Below are 20,058 nucleotides of genomic sequence, written 5' to 3'. Positions count from 1 at the left end.
TCTTCGCACACACAAGAAGCAAGTCTCAGTTCTCAGCCGGAGGCGCCGGCCAAATGTTGCGCCAGCGCTTGCCCCACACCTGAGTAGCAATGATGCTGGCAGTGGCACCAGCAATAATGGCAGCCTGGCACCCAAACGTTACAGAAGGACCGTTGAGGTGCACCCAGTCCAGTTGGAAGTAGGCGACGGAGAAGCCGCCGATGACGCGCCAGAAGTTGATCCAGGCCGAGCCCAGCGACGCGTGCTCCGGGAAGCAGTCGAGGACGTAGGCAGACACGGCAGTCATGGCGCCAAGCGTGGAGAAGCAGTTCATGGCCTGAGTGGAGTCTGTTAGTTGGTTTTGTTGATGTTGGAAGAGGGGACTACGTACCCAGCCGAATGCCAATCCGACCCAGTGCAGTTGATGCTGAAGCGTCTCGCCAAAGAGGACGAGCCCGGCAACGCCAATGATGACGGGGATGTAGACGCCGTTCAGGCGGTTCTCTGGAACGTGCTTGCCGTCGTGGCGCTTGGTGTAGCGCGTCACAAGCCAGTCGTTGAAGAAGTGACCCCAGACCTCGCCGGCCAGGGTGCCAATCATGGGCGCGAAGTACAGCATCGCCAATGCAACGTAGCCGAACTCGTACGGTGGTGGGAGCACAAACTGAGTGATGGTAGACACAATTCCAATAGTCCACATGGTGATGGGCATAACGAAGAATGCCGCTGGTGCGCTGGTCAGTGGGAGAACTTAAAATTCGCATCAACGGGACTTACTAGGAAAGAAAAGATGGGGGCGGGCAAGCAGAGAGCACTGATGCTTAAAGACAGTCCACAGGCCAGGTCTGCCCGAAATGCGTGCGCCTTCGATGCCTATAAGGAGAGACAGGTGACGCGCCCAGGTCTTTGGCTTTTGCTCGGCTGGCGACGTCCGGTCGAACAGAGTCTCGTCACCAAAGAGGATGACCATGATGGTGCTGAGAATGTAAAAACCGCAGAGAACGGCAAAGTCGGGGCGCCAGTTCAGCTTCAAGATAATGAGGGTGGAGAAGAAGGGACCGAGGTAGGGACCGATGAGGAAAGAAGCAGCCCAAAGGTTGATTTTGCGAGCCCGCTCGTGGAAGAAGAACATGTCGTGGATCATAGACATGCCAATGACCTGTGGGGCCGCACCAAACAAGCCCTGGAAAGCGCGCATCGTGGTGAAGCTGCCATAAGACGCGGCAACGGTACAGCCAACGGTGAAAATGAGGGTGAGAAATTGGGACCAGAAGAGAACGGGAAGACTACCAATCATCAGTCGCGGTCCATGTACGTTGGCGAAGTTGGGCTTGCCGGCCATAGCGTTGGCAGAGTGGCACGGCCAATAGACCGCCGGGGCCTTGCATGAAGATTGCCGGGCTAATGGACTGGGCCACATCCTTGACGCTCATACCCCTAGGCCCCTGTCAGCTGCAGAATCTATCAAATTCAATGAACATGTCCATACCAGTCGGCAGCCTGCAGTTCAAAGACGCTGCTTCCCCACGTCAGAGCCCAATCGCTCAACATGCAGCCCGGAATCAGAGCAAGGAAGACGAGGTGCTTCTTCCTCCAGGTCCAGTTGAGCGGGTCGTCGGGGCTGCTCGATGGCTGTGGCACGAGCGCGGTGCCATCTGGTCCAACGTGAACATCACCAGAAGAGGGCAGGCTCTTGATCGAGGGTGGGCAGACGGCATGTTTGTCGGGGCTCGAAGCAGTGTGTTCGGAGGTCACAGCAATCTTTTCTTGGTTCGAGCCATTCCCCTGGGGGTCCACGGCAACCTTTTCGGGGTCCATGAAGAAGGTCGTGCCCTCAGAGCCAGTCTGGACAACTTGCTTGTCTGACATGGTGGTGAGTAATGAACAAAGAGAGAAGAACGAGAATAGAGATAGACGATCTGAGTGTCAAAGCACTGGGGCGGACACTGAGGATTTTAAACACATCATCTGGACTAGCAAGTGCAATGGCTGGCTGCAGATGGACCCGGGAAGAGACATGGTCGAGGAAGCCCATCGGCGAGCTTTGGGCAGATGTTCTAGAGCGGAAAAAGCTGACGATAGGAAAATACCATCCACGGTGGTGGCCGAGGGCTGTTTCAGCTTGGTCGGCAGGACGACGCCTCTGCCAGCCGCTCAACCACGAGGCCGTGGCCGAAGAGAAGCTCCGTAGGGCAGGTGGAACGCTTCAACAGCCATCAGGACCCTCGTGCTCTATTGGGATGATGAACAGATGCGGGAGGACTAGGGTCCAGGGATGGCGGGGCGAGATGAGCCGGTGGCAGTTGTTCAGTGCAAGTCCCGACGGGTCGATCTGATAGCTCAAACGCCTACGGCCCACGGTATCGGCGGGACAGCTAGAGCAGAGATAGAGTAGCGCGGAGTATGGCCATGAATAGCAATACCTAAAAAAGATGGAGATCTGGAACGTGAGCTGGAGGAAGAATGGTTGGTGGTTGGTGGTTGGTGGTTGGTGGTTGGTGGTTGGTTGACTGTTTCGGTCCGGGTCGACGATCCATCGGCTGCTATGGGGCCGATTGAAGTTTAGCCGACGCGCTAACCACTTTCGGCCTCTGCTGCTCGACCACGACAGCGAACAAAACCAACAACGTTGCGTTCATGTCTGCCAGTTGAAATTGAACTGATGCTTCAAAGGCTTGACTGCGCCCGGGCACCATGTCGTCGTCCTCAATTTGGATGACTCACCCGCTGTCAGCACCTGTCGTGCTTGTACGTCCGTAGCATCGCTGCACTTCAGCTATGCGCTCATTTCCACCCTTCCTCTATCTATCTCCTCACATGCGATACATGTGTTTCTCTTTTCTTCAAAGTCACAGCGCCGAGCCACGGGCACAACTCATCCAGTTAGCGCACGGCTAAATCCTCTTCTTCTGAATTTCATCGTGCTGCGCGATGCCATTACGGTTGCCCAAACGCCCAAGTGATTGTTTCATCGACAAAGCTTCATGGCCGACCTAGGACGACCTAGGTAACGCAATCGCCACACATTTGACTTTATTGTCGTCGCTCTTTCTAATCAAATGGATCAACTGCCGAGCAACCAGCTCAACAACGGCACTGTCAGAACGAAGTCCCTGCCTCGCAACCTTGGTGTTTGGTTTGTGTGACTCTTGGTCAGGACGCCACGCCACGCGACGCGACGTCCTTGGCGCCGTGATTTCCACCGCGGAACATGTCGAAATGTTTGAGAATTCGTTCTTCGTGAAAGGGTAGCAGCACGTGGACATAGAGCAGAGCGCTGACTTTGCGTCTGCGGACGCGATGTCAGCACACGAGAGGCTCCATATGCGGGACAGCTGCAGGAATTTTCAAAAGAATACATCGAGGCGTAGCTAGTCTTTGCGGGTTATCTTGGGTAGCATCACCTTGCCGTTGAAGTAGCCCCTGTTCAACTCTTGAGCAAGTTCACCCTGCCAGTTTTATGTGCTCGCGCGCAACCGCAGTCCACTCTCCACGCGCCAGCAGTCACTGGGTCCTCTTGCCGCATAAAACAGCTCCAACAACACTTCTCTCAGCAAAGACATTTCGCGCGTAAGTAGTCTTCACCGCGACCGAGAAACTCCTCAATGAAATACTCGCGCAATCAGTGCCCTGGAAATTTAATTGTCTGATTCGACATCATTCATCAACTGCTACCAAAATAATACATGTACAAGAGCGTTGAAATGTTCCAACCGCCACCCCACACCACCAGAAAGAATAGAGAGAATGAAATGGAGCACCAAACACAACGCCATCCTCGACACTGGCACAGAAAGTGGTATGATGCTCTCAATGAAAGAGAGGCCCAGAAAAGATCAAAGATAATGGCTCTCCGTCGTGGGTATCGTTCCCACGCACGTGGCGGCTGAATAAGGGAGTCGTCACAATGAAAGGAGCCGTCCGTATGTGGAAGGCGGGCAAGTTGTGGCCCGCGAAGAGTATTACTCTCCCGAAAATCGCACTGGAATTTGACAAAAGGATCCACGTCAGTCGCATGAACGCGAGTCGAGCCAGAGTATATGGCTCAACCGGCACCCAGCCAGCACTCGGCCGGCCGTGTATCCGCCGCTGGTATTAGTCGTGTGGAAAGAAAGAAGCCTGCAAGCCCGTACGCCCAGTATGTTGTTGAGAGAGAGAGAGAGAATGAAAATCTATGGGGGTATTTACAATCAAATGTGGCCGTTGTTGGTCCATGGAGCTCGCTCAAGTAATAGTATGGGTCTTGGAATCAATGGTGATACGCGCCGTATACATATTCCGGCCCGTGCCATTGGCGCCAGCGGCATGGAAAACGAGGTGCTGGCCGTCAGCAGCGACGTCGGCGCCACCAGGGGACTGCAGTCCCCCGATGCCCGTCTTGGCCAGCGGCCCGTACTTCGTGTAGGGCCCGTCGATCTTGTCGGCAAAAGCGTAGGAGATGTCGTAGAGGTCGCTCGTGAAGCAGTTGGAGCTGAAGAAGACGACGTACTTGCCGTCGGCCGTGCGCGTCATGCTGGGCGCCTCGATGAGCGGTCCGTCGCGGTCGCTGCGGTCGAGGATCATGGTTGGCGGCCCTTGCGGTGTGATGCCGTCGGGCCACATGCGCTGCAGCATGATGGGCGTCTGTCGCGTCGCTGGCCAGTTGTTGCAGCTGCCCCCAAGCCCCAGGTGGTTTCCATCGATTTTGTACAGCAGGTATCGCTCGCCGTCTGTGTCTAGGAATCCTGATGGGTCGATGGAGCCGCCGCCCTCTGTGTTGCACGCTATCGGTTCCTCAAGCGGTGTGAAGGGGCCGGTAGGCGTGTACGCATAGGCGGCGCCCACGCAATAACTGGTCCGACCTCTCTTTCTCGCTGCGTAGTAGAGAATGAATTGCCCATAATCGTTGGTGTTGATGTCTGGAGCCCACAAGACCGGACCTGGGTCTGACCAGTTGCCCGTTCGGGGAAGCGCGTCATAGCCTTGGACGACCGTCCACGATGCAAAGTCCGGCGAGACTGCGACTTGGACGTTGATTCCTTTACCGTTGGTCGTCGCAAACGCGTACCAGCTGCCGGCGTGCTTGATGATTGATGGATCAGGAAAGTCTTGTGCAATCGCCTTGGTGGTTTTGAGGCCGGATCTCTTTGCCGGAAAAAGGCGCGTCCTGACATTGATGAGGGTTGATGAGCTCAACCGCGAAATGTACACCCTGGGAATTCTGTCGTTGTAAAGCAGTTCAAGGCTAAGACACAATACGATAAAAACGGCCACCAGGGAGCTGAGTACCTTGAGTCTGCGAGGCACATCCATGGTTGTTATTTTCGGATTCCACGCAGAAAGACTGCAGGGTGGTCCAAAAGGATAACGTGAGGACAGAGATGGCATTTTTGAGGGGAAAGTATACACGTGCAAAGCCGGCGCGAGGTCATATTGTTGGCTGAACCGTTTTATGGTTGGCTGGCGGTATTCAACAACGGAGCCTCTAGTTAGCCGAACGCGAGTATGCGGACATCTCGCATCTTTCAAGGCCCAATCACTACAGTAACAGTCTTGAAGCTCACCAATGCAACGCGCCCAAGGGGGGGCATATATCCAGCCTTCCATCGGGATTGCAGTAGCGGTAACGCGTCGTAGCTCGACCATTGTCATGCTCCGCCTTGCGCCGCCCCGGTAGATATCCGCCCTCCTCACGAGAGAAATCTGGCTCGCTTCATCCTTGGTTGCAGGCATTCGATGCACGTGAGGTCAAAAGGTGCCTCCCTAGTCTCTAATCATGAAGACAGGAGATTGTGGCTGGTGCCCTGTAAAGCTTCGGACTTGAGGATACAAAACTGCTGGATTTCTTTGCGTCCAACTTGCCCAAAGACATGCGTCAAAAGGAATATGCCCGCATAAAACCTGAGGGAGGCCAGTAAACCTTGAAGTCCGGTTGAGGTCCGGCAAGTTTCCGCACTGCAATTACGGCGTCTCGTTACATGCCAACATTTCGGAACATGTGCCGCTCCTCATATACTGGACCCTAATTGCCCCAGGCGCACTGCGCAATGCAATGGTCGGGGTCAAATAGGGCAGAGCTCGAGGGCGGTGAAAAAGCCACGCCTTTTCAGCGCGCAAGAATTTGAGATCGAGATCCATCGCGTTGGTCATTGAGTCTACGGCCGTTCAGATTTGCCCGCCTTGCATTGAACCGGTTGCGCAAGCGGCATGTCTTTCGCAGATTTAAGATACAGTTGGAAGGATGGCGACTAGTCTTCGTTAGTTGATTATCTCGAGAGCTAAAGCCTGGCACAGATTGGTTGTAGAAAGGGCGAAGGGATTGTGATGGATCCAGATCTTCAAGGCACACGTAAACAATTGTGCCTGGGAGTCGACAGTGTTGCAAAGCGTCCACTGCATAGATGTTGGCGTAGGTGGGAACGAAGGGTAGTTTGACGCATTTTGGAGGCCAATCACAGCACACATCCGTGGTTGACGTGCGTTGAGCGTTGGGATGTAGAGTTGAAGAGGGAGAGAGACGGGAGGATGATGATGTTGTGGTTCATGCCAGTGTGGCGTGCGGCCATGTGGCTGCCGAGCTTGGCGTACGGCGCGTCTGGGCGCAACACCACAAGCCATCGCGCTCTCAAAGCTCGTGCATCTACGCAAGGAGAGAACCAACAGCTTTCTACCTCGCAACCTCACCCCTCGACACGCCTCCCCTCTTCGCAGGCTGTTGCTCCGTACGCTGTGTCTGCGCTGCCTGCCATCTGCCTGCCCGGGCCTTGAACATGCTTTTCTAGTCCCTAACGGCTTCAACCTTCTCGGGCCCTGACCAGCCGCGCTGCTCCTCGAGCGCCATCGCACCGCCTGCATCTACACGACATTGGCTCCCTTGACCATCTTCCCTAGGCCTGATTGCCGCCAACATGACGCTTTGGAGCCCTGACAACATCAAAGACGTGGCCGAGTCGGTCGGCATAGCTTCACTCAACGATGAAGTGTCCGAAGAGCTGGCACGCGACGTCGAGTTCCGAATCGGCCAGGTCATAGAAGAGTCGCTCAAGTTCATGCGCCATTCAAAACGAACAACCTTGACCACCCAAGACATTTCGCAAGCATTGAGAGTGCTCGACGTCGAGCCGCTGTATGGCTACGAGTCAACACGACCACTGCGGTTCGGAGAGGCGTCAATGGGCCCTGGACAGCCGCTATACTACGTCGAAGATGAGGAAGTGGACTTTGAAAAGCTCATCAACGCGCCGTTGCCAAAGGTGCCACGCGAGATTTCCTTCACTGGTGAGCCTCCTCCACTCACTTGCTAGCTGCGCTGCTAACACGGATCCAGCCCACTGGCTTGCGCTTGAAGGAGTGCAGCCTGCGATACCGCAAAATCCCACCTCTTCCGACTCGAGACACCAAGATCTACTGCCCAAGGGCCCCGGAGCCAACCCGCACCTCGCCGCCGTCAACGGCTACGACAATGTCGCTGTCAAGCCCTTGGTCAAACACGTCATCTCCAAGGAACTACAGCTATACTTTGATCGCATTGTGAGCGCATTGGGTGACGCAGACAATGAAGAATGGAGGCAACAAGCTCTGGGCAGCCTTAGGACGGACCCTGGCCTCCACCAGCTTGTCCCTTACTTTGTGCAGTACATCGCCGAAAAGGTCACGCACAACATGAAGGACATATTCATCTTGACACAGATGATGCACATGACGTCGGCGCTACTGACCAACCCCAGCCTTTATATGGATGCCTACGTTACTGGTCTGGTGGCACCGGTCCTGACGTGTCTGATGGGCAAGAGGATTGGGACTGGCTCCGAGGGGAACCCGCTGGCGCACTACGACCTCAGAGACTTGGCGGGATCCATCATCATCGAAATCACCAAGCGATACGGACACTCGGCACCTACGCTCAAGAGACGGCTGGCCCAGACGCTCCTCAAGAACTTTTTGGACCCGAAGAAGCCGTGCGGCACGCACTACGGAGCCATCCTAGGACTTCAGGGAATCATGGGCGCCGATGCGGTTAAGAGCCTCATCATGCCGAACCTGAAGCTCTACGAAGAAGTGTTGAAGGAGAGGCTGGCGGATGAGTCGACCAGGGCCGAGGCCGAAATGGTGGTCGCAGTCCTCCTGCGTGGACTGCAGACGGTCGAGAGTGGAGTGTCGCCCATGACCAATGGGGTGGGCAGTGGCAGCGAGACGCGAGAGAGGCTGGTGGGCAAGATTGGCGAAGTGCTGGGCAACAAGGTTTACGAGTTGGGCAGGCCGCGACTGGTTGCAGAGATTCTGGCAATGGGGACGGACATTTGATTGATCAATGGCGGCGGCGTTCCGGAAAGGGGGGGGTCAAAAGGCAAGATACCTGGCGTTCATCAAGAATTGGAGGAGTCTGTAAGTAGGCCCGTGAGCGTATGCATGGTGAGCCAACGAGAGAGCGACACAGCGTGATGCGGCGGCGGGGCGTGCAGGTCACGGCGCATCTACTCCGTCTTCTTCGTCCAGAGCCAGTCTGACCCCCCGCGCGCCTCCATCCATCATTGAACAACTCAGCACCGCAGACTTAGCTTCGCTTGCCCAACCACAGACGACATGCCGTCGATCGCTGAGCCAGAGCCGTCGACCGTCGACCATGGCTCGAGTGGACGTGGACGGGGACGGCTACATGTACCCGCCTTGCGCCAGCTCTACAGCCGCGTCTCTCTGCGCGGCCGACGCAAATCCACGGCCACCGAGTCGACCGTCTCGTCGCGGCCCGTCGTCGTGCGCACCTACTCTCCACCACCATCGCCATCGTCCCGCTCGCCCTCCTCGGCACGTCAGCGCCAGCCCGAGTCTAGCAGTGCCATGCACGCGAGTCCTCATTATCCGTCTGGGCCTCCTCCACACCTTCCTCCCACGGCCGACTTTTCCTTCGCCGGCATCCTTCACGCCGTCGAGCCAGAAGTCAGCGGCGCCATCGACGCCATCGCCGCCATTTGCGCGCGCAGCAGGCTCTGTCTCGCAGACGAGTACGCCGCGCACCGGCCGCCGCACGAGGTGCTCGACCCAGCGAACCCCATCCCGCTGCCGCCGCCCTCCTCTTCCTCTCAGACCCAGACCGCGAGGCCCAGCCAGCGCACCCGCTGGTGGAGCGTCGTCCGCGACACGGCGCTGGCCGCGGTGCCCGAGGCGAGCAGCAGCAGCGAGCGCCTGACGGGCAGCCGCACGGCGTCGCGGGCGTCGCTCAACTCGACGGCGACGGGCGCGCAGAGCGCCAAAGGCGGCGCTGGCACGGCAAGCGCAGCAAAGAAGAGCGCGTCGGCGGCGTACGGCAGCCTCAAGAGCTTCGTGAGTGGCGACGGCAGCGGCTCTGCGGAGCGCCGACGCAGGGGCCTGGCCGCGCTGTTTGGTGGAAGTGCTGTCGACGCGTCCAACTCGCTGGCCGCTTCGTCTTCGTCGTCGTCGTCGTCGACCGACTTTGCTCATGCCCAATGGATCGTGTCCGACGACGGTAGCGGCGCCATCCGCCTGTCTCCTCCGTCGTCGTCGCCTCGCGTGTCGCTTGCCTTCACGGAGGAGCCGATTGCCGTCAATGGCTCCTCCTGTCCCTTTACATCCACGGCCGCTGCTGTTCCCGCTGGCCATGCTGCAGCAGCAACTCCCCACTATCCATCTTTTACACCTGGCCAAATGTCTCGTAGTCGATCCGCCTCGTCACCCGGCTGGTTGCCGTCCTGGAGCGGCGGCAGTCCGAAATCAGGACCTCGTCTCTTGCCCGCTGTTGCTGGCGCTGGCGCTGGCGCTGGCACGACGATGACGGCCGCTGAGCAGCGGCTGAAATGGCTGCTGGAGGCTTCGTCGGCATTGAGAGGGGGCGCGCCGCTGGTCAAGCAGTGTGGTGGTGGTGGAATGATACCCCCTTGATGATACACTCCGGGTCGCCTATGTGTGTGAAATGTGGCGACATAATGTGTATACCTCCTGACGCCTCAACCTCCCGCCGCCCGCTACACCTACCTACCTTTGTGAAGATACTCAAGTCGGCATCGGTCGAAACGATGTATCCGAAAGGCGGTGCCTCAGCGGTGCCTGCCTCGCCGAAGCATGTACCCACGACAGCGACCTCAGTCGACGTAGCGCCCACTTCACGAATCGTGAATGACGAATCATAAACTGCCTACATACATAACGTAGCTTTGATGAAACGGATCGCGAATCAAGCAAAAGCACCCGCGTACTTGTAAAGCCAGGCTCTCGCCAACACTGTATGGATGTTCATGTCCATGTCCATACCTCCGCACATGCGAGTGCACTGCGTCTCCACGCGTCAGCGGCGCTGGCACCAGATGTCACATGTCACGATCCGTCGCGCTGCACTTGGCTACTTTTTATTAGCGGGTGGGTGGGTGGGAGGGTCGGTGCTGTGCCGTGCTGTCTTTTGGTGCATGGAAATGTGACTAGCTGAAAGCAGTACAGCTCGACTACAGCTCAAGTACAGCTCGACTACAGCTCGAGTACAGGATAGAAGGGGAAGGTGGGACGGGACAGGACAGTCGTGAGGCTGGGCATGCGACGGTTGTCCCGCCGCTATTTATGTAGATAAGGAAGGGGTCGGGCAGTCGAGTCGAGTCAAGTCAGGGAGGGTTGGGTAGGGTTGGGTAGGGTTGGGTAGGGTTGTTTTGCAGGATAGGGTTGAGGAATTATAACTGTATTGATCAACGTGAGGCTGGCATTTCTTGTTGGCGCATGCTTAGCAGTGGTATCAAGGAGTTGTTTCGCTATTGGGACGAGGGGGTTTGAGTTATGGTTAGTGCTGTTGGGGTGTATGTACTTCATGTCCTCCTCGTTTTTGCATTTGAAATTGAAGAGTGGACATGATATCACTTCAAGGGAGATGGACACATGTAGACAGACGGAGACGATGTGTACGTAGGTATCTGTCAATGCAAGGACCTAGCACTCCGTCAACCTCTCTTGTTTGACGATCAAACCATCTGGTACTCTACAACTTACTCCCCCTCTTCCTTTCCCTCTCCAACGCAACCAACCCACCCCCCTTAACATCAAACTGCAACCCCCTCTTCCACCCCACCCACCTAGCCAACACCTCCTCGCCGCCCTCTCCGGGCGCCAACCCGCGCTCCACCCACCCACTCCCCGGCACACCCAATCCCTGCCCCGTCGCCGCGGGCCGTCCCGCCTCGCCATCCGCAACCGCGAAGCCGGGCGAGTCCTGCAGCGTCACGAGTGGCCGCTGCTCGTACCCGGCGGCGGCCAGCTCGGCCTGACTGAGGACTGGCGTCGCGCAGGCGTCGGTGCCGTCGAAGATGGCTTCCCACTCGGCGCGCGACTTTTGCTTGAATGTGGACGTAAAGAGCGTGTGGAGGTGAGGCCAGGTGGTGCGGTCGGTGCGGGGACCGGCGAGGGAGGAGGGCGCGATGGACAGGCCACGTAAGAGGGCGGCGAAAAATTTGTCCTCGAGTGCGCCGCTGGGTTCCACGGTAGTATCGTCAGCCAGGACTCTAGGTGCTCTGTTGCTCTTCAGAGAAGGCGGGGACATCTTACACAGCCATGAACCCGCCATCCTTCGTCTCGTATGTGTCATAATACGGACACCCGCCATCAAGCACGTTATCCCCACGCTCCCTATCCCACATGGGTCCGTTCATCGCCAGCCGCGGAAACGTCGCGATAAACGCACTCCCATCCACCATGTTCGCCTCGACAACCTGCCCGTGCCCGCTGCGCGCCCGCTCCAACAGCGCCAGCAAAATCCCCACAAAGCACACGGCGCCGCCGCCCGCAAAGTCGCCCAGAACATTGCCCGGCGCGTACGGCCGCTCGCCCTTGCGCCCCAGCATGCCCAGCACCCCCGCCACCGCCAGGTAGTTGATGTCGTGGCCCGCCATGTCGCGGTACTTGCCGTCGCGGCGGAATCCCGTCATGCGCGCCACGATAAGTCGCGGATTCAGCCTGCGCAGGACGGCCGTCGGACACAGTCCCGCGGCTTCGAGCACGCCGGGCCGGTACGGGTCGATGACGACGTCAACGTATGGGATCAGCGCCTTGATGAGCGCGATGCCGCCGGCCGATTTTAGGTCCACGCTGATGGACGCTTTGCGCCGCGTTAGTTGGTCTGATGTTGGCGGCGGTGGTGGGCTCGTCTGCGTCGGCGAGGGAGACACGGCGCGGTCGATGCGGATGACTTCGGCGCCGTAGTCGGCGAAGAGCAGCCCGGCGAAGGGGCCTGGAGGATGTGGTGTCAGTCGGTGCTCACTCTTGCGCCAGTGGAATGTATCTGTTTTGACCTACCTGGAGCTAGGCCGGCGAATTCAAGGACCTTGATGCCGGTGAGCGGAGGGGAGGAGCTCATGGCGAGACTGATTGGTGTCTTTGAGTCTGGTTGTGAGAAGTGGGCTGCGATTCAGCTGCGAAGCGGAGTTCGCAGAGCGTCATGATGTTCAATGGGCGGGAAGTGTAGTTTTACAGAGAGATGTCTGGGGTCTGGGGTTGAGTGGGGAAGAGGCTGCCGCAGCCGAGGTAGCTCAGTAGCAGAAGGCCGTCCGACAAACAGCCGCTCGCTGGGCAAGTCGTCAGTGCGCGCGGTCAGATCGAAGCTTGACTTGCTCTCGGTGGAATCGATTTCTCATGTGCTGCTTAGAGCCGCCGTTCTCAGGGTTCCAAACAAGAAGAACACCAGAATGAATACAGCCCCCTACCTCGGACCCTCTACCTTACCTAGCTAGTTGACCGACTTGGACCACCTCCACGGACTCTTCAAATCATACACATCGAAATCATAATCCCTAGGCAGCGGCAACAACCGATTACTCTTCTCACACGCCGCCAAATACCGCGGACAATCGCGCTCCAAATCCACCATCTCAAACGGGCCCTCAAACGGCCAGCCCCGGACCGGTACATTGCTCAACACGACGGCCCACGTGAACGACAGCCGATTCAAGACGCAGAAGCGCTCCGACGCGCGGACCGCGCGCAGCGGCGCAAACACGGCGTTGAGGTCTTCGCAGCGGCCCGACACGCGCACGAAGACATCGCGCAGCCCCTCTAGCCGCGCGAGCCCTTTGCACACGGCGCGCCAGCGCGCCATTTCGTCTGAAATGGGGTCGCAGAGCGCGCCGAAGTGGTAGCGGAGTGAGAGCGAGCGCAGGTTGCTGAGGAGGGGGAGCGGCGTTGTGTTGAGGAATTTTTGCAGCGTGCGTAGTTGGCGGAAGCTGAGGCGCGCTTGTTGGTAGACGGGGAGGAGGAGCTCGAAGTAGCTGGAAGTTTTGAGGTTAGAGGAGAATTATTGGGGGGGAGGAGAATTCTTACAGTGTTTGACATGTAAGGGCTAGGTGGAGCAGGCTGGTGTTGTTATGACTCCGATTTGTGTACTTGATGTATCTTTCTGTCGTGCTGGGCTCTGTCTCCAGCGGACAACAATCACGACTGGAAGCCGTGCAGCAGAAATGACCCAGCTTGTCGTCCTTGTGGCTGAAGAGATGGACCGTCGATTTGAGTCCTGCGGCCTCGTATATCATAAGCCTAATTTCCAGGGGAAGACGGCAAAAGCCGGACGAAAGCTGTGGGTCGCGATCCATCTGGCATTTTTCGAGGACCGTCCTGGGAGACTTGACCATGGTGGATGCTCCTGTCGGAGGCTGCATCGCTGCGGCGAAGAAATCATGCGTCGACGCTGCTTTGACGCGTCTCTGCTTCTGCCGGAGTGCAATGTTCCTGAACATTTTGCTGAGAGGACGCCAGCGCCGAGAGCTCAATACCTCTGATGTAGGCGCCATGATGTGCAATATTCAAGCCAGGCAGCCTAGCCTGTCGCTCTCTTGAACCCGGATGTCGCCTTCCAAGTCGGTCATGAGGACCAGGGTGAGTGGAGGAGGAGACCGGAAGTGCCAATCGCGAGCCATTTGTGGTCACGAATCCAAAGCCTGCAAAGCTATCGTCAGTAAGGCAGCAAATAATGACAAACTAGAGCATCCAAGCACACGGAACGGATTCCCCAGATGTCAGCAGTTGATAGCTTTCTGCATGACGGCGTTGGGACGGGTAAGCTTGGAGCGGTGTTTGTGAGAAGAGCCAACGCATCCATGGCTAGTGCCCGTTGACTTTTCCCTGCGCGAAACACTTGCCTGGCTGCCCGACGCCACAATCCCACCTATCAACCGCAACTGATAATGTCCGTCCAAGTTATCTTTTGTTGATGCAGACTTGGGCTCCGCGCCAGATTGTGAGTGGCTTCACCGACTCGACTTGATTCGTCTTTCCGGTCAGCAAACCGTTCTTTTGCGCTAGGTGGATCCCAAAGCTAGACAATGCATTAGCCCAAGGCCCTTCCGCGTTCTTGAGGTGAACGCGCGTAAGCGTGCGGATTCTTAGGCAGACTTGAAAGGTGGAGAAGATCCAATTCTATTCCCAAGTGCGCCTCTATGCCCAATCAAAAGTCGTAAACAAAGAGCCTCTTTTTCCCGTCCATGACTAGACCTTCTCTTTTCAAATTCAAAAACGCCATGATGTCAATCGACTGAAAAACTCTGAAAACGCGGGTATCTGATCTTTTGAGGAATCAACGATAAAGAAATGGTTGGGAAAATATCTCCTAGTGAGCCATGATGGGTCCGCTAGGAGCGGACAGTCCGGTGTTCTTCACTCCGCACGTGGTAGCGACAAGGCCGACGCCGGCGAGACCAACACAGCACCACATACCGGTGCTATATTGCTGGACTGGACCGTGGCCTTTGTTCGTATCGACAGCTTGGACTATTGCACTGGCTAGTGCGAGACCAACTCCGCTTCCAATTTGGAAGGCAGTGTTGATCATGCCGCCGCAAAGACTCTTGACATTGACGGGTACAGATGCCAACAGCACTACAGTGATGGTGCAGTAGCCGATGGTGACCTGTCATACTATTAGCGCGTGTCTATAAGGAGCTGTCCAGTGAATACTTACACCTGCGACTCCGAGAATCGTGGTGGGAAAGACGTGCTTCCAGAAACCAATGTCTCCATCCTTGATCAAGGCTGATGGGATCGGTGCAACGGCACAGACAATCATTCCGACAATGAGCGTGACTTTGGTGTTGCACTTCTCCACCACGCGGGACATGGAGAGACTGAAAATGAAACCAGTCGCACCCATGGGCAGGAAACGAAGGGCGGTTTGGCCGGCACTGAGTTTGTCGACTTCCTGGGCAATCAGGGTGATGTAGTACACGACCACCTGGTACGAGCCGTACATGACGAAGCCACCAACCCAAAGAGCACCGAAATTCTGGAGCTTCCAGAGGGAGAGTGGCATGATGGGGTTGGCAACTTTCTTTTCGACCCAAGTAAAGACACCGAGCATCGCGATGCTGAGAATGAGGAGGACGATGATGAATGCCTTGCCCCATCCGTAAATGCCACCACTGGACAACACGAAGCTGAGGAGAATCAAGCCCGCTGTTGAGAGACCAGCTCCGATAAAGTCGAGCTTTGGCTTGGTTGTGCCTTCCAGCCTGTCCTTGGGCAGAACAAACCATCCAACAATGCTGATGAAGGAGGTGACGATCATGGCAATGTAAAAGATGTAGCGCCAGCCGAGGGAAGACGTCAGGAAGCCTCCAAAGATGAGGCCCATGCAGAAGCCCACGGCTCCGGCCGCGCCGAAGGTGCTCAAAGCGAGAGTCCTATCTTTTGCGACAAAATAGTTGCTGATGAGGCCAACCGCAGAGGGAACAGTCATGGCAGCTCCAATTCCCTGAAGGGCACGGAAAATGGCGAGCTGGACATACGAAGTGGCGAATCCATTGGCAAGGGTCCAGACGGAGATAGTGATCATGCCAGCGCAAAAGATCATTCGCCGACCGAATCTGTCGGCAAACACACCGGCGAGTAGAAGAAATCCGCCAAATGTCAGGGTGTAGGCGGAGATCAGCCACTGGAGATTTCCGCTTGGCACGTTAAAATCCTTTTGAATGGCCGGCAGGGCGATATTAACTCCAGTCATGAAGACATTGTCCATGAGCTGGGCTCCGCAGGTACAGGCGAGAATCAGCCCGCCGCGCCAGGATCTCATGGTGCCGACATCTGGGTAGCCCTGAGCCACGCCGATTTCGTGCTCTGCGGGCGTCTTGGTGCCAGAACCAGAAGTCGAGTCTGGCGAGGGCGGGCAGGTGCCGATTCCAGAGACAGGAGAGGGCGGGCGGGTCGACAAAGGGGTGTTGAGTTCCGAGGGGACTTCGCGAATGGCGCTGAAAGGACCAGGCTTCGTCGGCTTCGGTCGCGAAATGTTTGGAAGTTCAAAGACATTGTCGAGAGACTCGCGCCGCGCTGCATGCCCGCTGATGGCGGATGCGCTTCTAGTCAGGGAGATGTGGTCCTCTGTCTCGTCGTTGGCCGTCACATGGGAAGCGTTGCTCCGTCGTCGAGCTGTGAAGCCTGGAAATCCGGCCGGAGGTGCGATACTCGCAGCGTCGTCGAGGGCTGAAGTGCGACGAGCAATGGGCTCGCCGTCGTACTCAATGTGAGCATCAGTGGACAGACGGTCCGTCATGGCGTCTCAGGAAGAATATGGGTCGATGCTGCTGGCTCAGTGGGCGAAGGGCCCGCGCCTTTTAAAAGGGCTCGGTCGAGTACCATGGTTGCGCCAGATAATGCAAAATGCAGGGAAAAAAAAAAAAAAAAATTTAGACGCTTCAACGTTTAGCTGATAGTAAAAGACAAAGGTCCACAGCTGGGAAATCATCTCAGGCGACGCAGGCGAAAACGTCGTATGTGATGTCAAGCGTGGCGTTTGGTGTAGGTTTATGTTGCGAAAGCGGACCGACTCGCGTTTTGGGCGATTTGCCGAACTTCTGACTCGGTCGGCTTTCCTTCCTCTGCTCTTCCCCGCCGTCGACCTCTTCTCCCCCCCCCTCTTCTCGCTCTTTTGCGATCTCAATCACCACCACCAACCCGTTGTCCGTCGTCAGCCTCCTTGCGTCCTCCATCTCTCGTCTCTGCGATGAATTGATGCAAGCAGACTTTTCACGGTCCACATATTCCGCACTGATGGCGCCCAAGTCTTTGCAGTCGGAAACCAGATCCCGCGATACCATGACGCGCAGTGCCACCCACTGGCGAGACGCTTGACGCACTTGGCTCTCACCGGAGCCCGCTGATGAGTCCGCCGGGCCACACACTCTCTTGAACTGCTGGCGTGCTTTATCAACTGGTCCCTTTGTGTGCTCTTCAACTGCGCCAGACTTGCCCTCTGAGCATCTTCCGCGCTTCTGGCTCGCTTTCCATTTCCAGTTGCCCCCAAAACTCCAACGGGGAAACTACCTCGTTGAACAAACACCTCTTTCGGCCTCCGCCAGGCAATCCGAGGGATGGTCTCTGCACCAACGCCACTCAAGCAGCAACGTGAAACTCCCACGATTTTCGTCTCCTCTCCCCTTCTTCACGGCCCGCTGACACGGATGGGAGATCTCCTGGTGTAGGCGCGGTCTTCTACTATCTGTTGGGCAGCAAAGCGGGCCTGTGCCACAACACCACGCTTGCTATCGTGACCTGCAGAATTAGGAAACGCAACTCGTTTCTGGCTCACATCTCTTTCTCCCGATTGGATCATCACGGCTTTGTATTACTTAAACGTACAGATTGTCGAAGGCTCACCGCCTCTACGTGCTCCCTTGGAAACTCTGCGACAGAATTTCTGGCTTCCTCGCCTCGAGATCTACAATCATTTGGCCGAACAATCCATTGACCCAAGAGAACCTACAGTCCGATCAGCAGGGGTTTTCTTGGGGCAGTCATCTCGGAAGGCTTACCATTGTCTTGTCCAATCGCTCACATTGAAGCCGTTGATGCTCTCGTGAATGAGACCCAGTCCGTCAGTCGTGCTCAGAAGCGTCTGAATCGCCGCCGTAATCTCCTGGGCGTCATTGGACGTGAAAATTCGAACAATCAACGCCATGGGCCACCCTTTTCCTGGTCCCACGTGCGGACCGCCGACGGAGCTTATGACTGGTCCTTTCGCCCAGTAGGGGTTTGAAGAACTCAGCACCAATCTCCGGGTATTCTGATAGACCTCGTCATTTTCATCAAGATAACCAAAGAAGGGCGCAGACAAGAGCGAGGGAATGTTGGCGTCGTCCATGATGTTCCTGGATCCGTAGCCGTCAACCTCATAAGCGTATATACGGCCGGTCGATCCATCCACGATTCCGTATCTGGAGATTGCACGGCGGAGTGAACCTGCCATGTCTCGCATCTCTTGCTCAAGTCCACCAGGCGGATCCTGCAACGCCGCCACGATATTGGCAGCTGACTCGAGATAGCGCGAAAACATCATGTTGGCGGGGATGAAAAGCTGGAAAATGGTCGAATCATCACTTGGCCGAAAAGCTGAGCGGATGAGACCAGTTCCACCAAGGACCGGGCTTCCGAGTCCGTCATTCAAGAGCGTCTCCGAGGCTCGGTCCGTCTGCCGAGTGAAGCTGTAGGGAGATTCGTTTACTTTTCCATCGTCTGCGTATGTTGGCGTCATCATGGCGTTGGCGACGTTCAGGGCAGACCTGACAGCTGCAAGCCATTGGAATCTTTCGAAAAAGGCACTGTCTTGAGTCGCGTTGTAATAGTTGTCCGAAACTTCCAGGAACGCGGCGAGAGAGTCGAGCTCATATTTGCATTCGAAGACGGTGTCGTTACTGTACTTTGGAAAGACATTGTCGTTTGAGCCGTCCTTTCGTGGCAGCCTCGCTTCTGGCGGAGGCTGGAAAGAGTTGCAGAACGGCGAGGTATTGACATAGCGCGCCTGCAAGTTGATGACGCCGCGGAACAGACTGGCGAGACTGTCGCTAGAATCCGAGGCCTTGAGCAGGGGCAAGTACGACTGCATTTGATTCGCAGAGTCTCGGAGCCACATGGCGTTGATGTCGCCAGTGATTACAAAAGTAAGCTCCTCGTCGCTGTTGTTTGCAGCAACCCCTTTCCACTTGATGGCCGTATCGAGCGTGTTTGGGTACGTGTTTTCGAACAGTCGGTACAAATCTGGGTCGCTAACTTTGTCCTTGAGCCGGCTCAGAGTGTCCTCGACTTCTGACGAGTTGAATGTCCGGCATGCTGGAATTGGGCGCTGCGACGGCAGGTGATACCTCCCGCTCGAAAAAGGAGGGTGGTTGCGTTGCTGCGAATATTCGTTGTAGTCCGGACACGTCTGGCCAACAGCGACTGCCGCCCACAATCCCAAAGTCAAAATGAACGACATCTTGTGGATCGGATGACAGCGTTGTGAACCACGGTTGACTTGATGGATTAAGGCACCACACTAAAGGGACCGCGCTAATCTAGGCACGTACGGGAACTACTCTCATTTTGTACCTGACCTGAACAGATTCTCCCGTCGTTGGGTATCGGCAGAGGGTATGGTTCTACCCCGCTGCATGCCTGCTCACACGGACGATGTGCGTGGATATGGTTACTTGTCACCCCCGCAGCGCGCACACCGCCCAGCATCGCAGCATCCCATTATTGGCAGCCGCCGGCGCCACGAAGCCGAGCCTCACCAAGATGGGTCAAGAAACGGTCAAGATCTCATGGCTGGAAACTTTCGTTCGACGCACGGACAAGCGGCTCGAAAAGAATTGACGTCAGGCCAATGTTGTATCCTGGACAGCAGTCCGCGCTTCTTTCTAGGATTTCTTCAACTCTGCTTTGTTTTGTCATGCCGCTTCCGTGTCAGGGACGGGAGACAGCGCCGGCTAAAATTAACAGCTCCTGAGCGGCCGCTCGCCACACTTGACCGGGGTCGTTCATGCACGAATGTCTTGCGCTCGGAACGGCTTGCATGGCCGAGCCCTGCAGATGACCCTTTGACATATCTGAGTGGTACTCGAAAGCGTGCTCATCAAGAATTTGCCAGAGCTTTGAACTGCAACATGACAAGTTTTCTTTACTTCCACCGATCCCGGACTCGACGTTAACCAAGCTTCCGTATCAGCCGGTAACGGAGCGGAGCGCGGCAAAGTGGTACTTCAATGGTGCTTGGCTTGCTTGTCAAGCTCTTGAAAAGGTGAGTTGTCATGGGCGACAGCCACACACGGCCCGTCGCGTTAGCCCAGATTAATGCTCCGCCCTCCCGCGTCCGGC

The 20,058-nt window shown here is 56.6% G+C and overlaps 8 protein-coding genes across 8 annotated transcripts; 2 read left to right on the top strand and 6 right to left on the bottom strand.

Annotated features, from left to right (window-relative positions):
• Positions 1–25: 25 nt before the first annotated feature.
• Positions 26–1,848, bottom strand: IWZ02DRAFT_434827 (major facilitator superfamily domain-containing protein; the record flags this gene model as incomplete). The annotated part of the gene is made up of 5 exons (XM_066766398.1): positions 26–316; positions 371–705; positions 757–1,380; positions 1,415–1,416; positions 1,469–1,848. The coding sequence occupies 5 exons, from the start codon at positions 1,846–1,848 to the stop codon at positions 26–28; spliced, it is 1,632 nt and encodes a 543-aa protein (XP_066620606.1).
• A 2,188-nt stretch (positions 1,849–4,036) lies between these two features.
• On the bottom strand, positions 4,037–5,480 carry IWZ02DRAFT_33774 (Arabinanase/levansucrase/invertase). The gene is made up of 2 exons (XM_066764214.1): positions 5,248–5,480; positions 4,037–5,170 (listed from the first exon to the last, which is right to left on the bottom strand). The coding sequence occupies exons 1-2, from the start codon at positions 5,265–5,267 to the stop codon at positions 4,204–4,206; spliced, it is 987 nt and encodes a 328-aa protein (XP_066620605.1). The 5' UTR covers positions 5,268–5,480; the 3' UTR covers positions 4,037–4,203.
• A 1,085-nt stretch (positions 5,481–6,565) lies between these two features.
• On the top strand, positions 6,566–8,433 carry IWZ02DRAFT_33760 (uncharacterized protein). Its single transcript, XM_066764213.1, has 2 exons — positions 6,566–7,236; positions 7,286–8,433. Exons 1-2 carry the CDS (start codon positions 6,867–6,869, stop codon positions 8,260–8,262), a joined length of 1,347 nt encoding a protein of 448 aa, XP_066620604.1. The 5' UTR covers positions 6,566–6,866; the 3' UTR covers positions 8,263–8,433.
• A 1-nt stretch (position 8,434) lies between these two features.
• IWZ02DRAFT_505495 (uncharacterized protein) lies at positions 8,435–10,177 on the top strand. The gene has a single exon (XM_066770381.1). The coding sequence runs from the start codon at positions 8,542–8,544 to the stop codon at positions 9,853–9,855; it is 1,314 nt and encodes a 437-aa protein (XP_066620603.1). The 5' UTR covers positions 8,435–8,541; the 3' UTR covers positions 9,856–10,177.
• Positions 10,178–10,572: 395 nt separating this feature from the next.
• On the bottom strand, positions 10,573–12,458 carry IWZ02DRAFT_456730 (CoA-transferase family III domain-containing protein). The gene is made up of 3 exons (XM_066767885.1): positions 12,244–12,458; positions 11,497–12,178; positions 10,573–11,420 (listed from the first exon to the last, which is right to left on the bottom strand). Exons 1-3 carry the CDS (start codon positions 12,302–12,304, stop codon positions 10,934–10,936), a joined length of 1,230 nt encoding a protein of 409 aa, XP_066620602.1. The 5' UTR covers positions 12,305–12,458; the 3' UTR covers positions 10,573–10,933.
• Positions 12,459–12,673: 215 nt separating this feature from the next.
• On the bottom strand, positions 12,674–13,730 carry IWZ02DRAFT_492235 (uncharacterized protein; the record flags this gene model as incomplete). The annotated part of the gene is made up of 2 exons (XM_066769829.1): positions 12,674–13,211; positions 13,264–13,730. The coding sequence occupies 2 exons, from the start codon at positions 13,728–13,730 to the stop codon at positions 12,674–12,676; spliced, it is 1,005 nt and encodes a 334-aa protein (XP_066620601.1).
• Positions 13,731–14,137: 407 nt separating this feature from the next.
• IWZ02DRAFT_33720 (major facilitator superfamily transporter) lies at positions 14,138–16,576 on the bottom strand. The gene is made up of 2 exons (XM_066764212.1): positions 14,897–16,576; positions 14,138–14,845 (listed from the first exon to the last, which is right to left on the bottom strand). The coding sequence occupies exons 1-2, from the start codon at positions 16,478–16,480 to the stop codon at positions 14,546–14,548; spliced, it is 1,884 nt and encodes a 627-aa protein (XP_066620600.1). The 5' UTR covers positions 16,481–16,576; the 3' UTR covers positions 14,138–14,545.
• Positions 16,577–17,306: 730 nt separating this feature from the next.
• Positions 17,307–19,274, bottom strand: IWZ02DRAFT_33691 (uncharacterized protein). The gene is made up of 2 exons (XM_066764211.1): positions 17,739–19,274; positions 17,307–17,685 (listed from the first exon to the last, which is right to left on the bottom strand). The coding sequence occupies exons 1-2, from the start codon at positions 19,175–19,177 to the stop codon at positions 17,589–17,591; spliced, it is 1,536 nt and encodes a 511-aa protein (XP_066620599.1). The 5' UTR covers positions 19,178–19,274; the 3' UTR covers positions 17,307–17,588.
• Between the last annotated feature and the right edge of the window lie 784 nt (positions 19,275–20,058).

The sequence above is a fragment of the Phyllosticta citriasiana genome, assembly GCF_038021145.1.
Source record: "Phyllosticta citriasiana strain CBS 120426 chromosome Unknown IWZ02scaffold_10, whole genome shotgun sequence".
Lineage (NCBI taxonomy): Eukaryota > Fungi > Ascomycota > Dothideomycetes > Botryosphaeriales > Phyllostictaceae > Phyllosticta > Phyllosticta citriasiana.
Note: the sequence above shows the minus strand (reverse complement) of the source record. Positions and strands in the feature narration are given on the sequence as shown.

Coding starts and splice junctions, on each gene's coding strand:
- IWZ02DRAFT_33720 (XM_066764212.1), bottom strand. CDS start 16,480: ATGACGGACCGTCTGTCCACTGATGCTCACATTGAGTACGACGGCGAG. Junction 14,846..14,896: donor CGATTCTCGGAGTCGCAGGT/GTAAGTATTCAC, acceptor ATAGTATGACAG/GTCACCATCGGCTACTGCAC.
- IWZ02DRAFT_456730 (XM_066767885.1), bottom strand. CDS start 12,304: ATGAGCTCCTCCCCTCCGCTCACCGGCATCAAGGTCCTTGAATTCGCC. Junction 12,179..12,243: donor ATTCGCCGGCCTAGCTCCAG/GTAGGTCAAAAC, acceptor CACATCCTCCAG/GCCCCTTCGCCGGGCTGCTC. Junction 11,421..11,496: donor GATGGCGGGTTCATGGCTGT/GTAAGATGTCCC, acceptor CGTGGAACCCAG/CGGCGCACTCGAGGACAAAT.
- IWZ02DRAFT_33760 (XM_066764213.1), top strand. CDS start 6,867: ATGACGCTTTGGAGCCCTGACAACATCAAAGACGTGGCCGAGTCGGTC. Junction 7,237..7,285: donor ACGCGAGATTTCCTTCACTG/GTGAGCCTCCTC, acceptor ACACGGATCCAG/CCCACTGGCTTGCGCTTGAA.
- IWZ02DRAFT_505495 (XM_066770381.1), top strand. CDS start 8,542: ATGCCGTCGATCGCTGAGCCAGAGCCGTCGACCGTCGACCATGGCTCG.
- IWZ02DRAFT_33774 (XM_066764214.1), bottom strand. CDS start 5,267: ATGTGCCTCGCAGACTCAAG. Junction 5,171..5,247: donor ATGTGCCTCGCAGACTCAAG/GTACTCAGCTCC, acceptor CAGAATTCCCAG/GGTGTACATTTCGCGGTTGA.
- IWZ02DRAFT_33691 (XM_066764211.1), bottom strand. CDS start 19,177: ATGTCGTTCATTTTGACTTTGGGATTGTGGGCGGCAGTCGCTGTTGGC. Junction 17,686..17,738: donor AGCGATTGGACAAGACAATG/GTAAGCCTTCCG, acceptor ATCGGACTGTAG/GTTCTCTTGGGTCAATGGAT.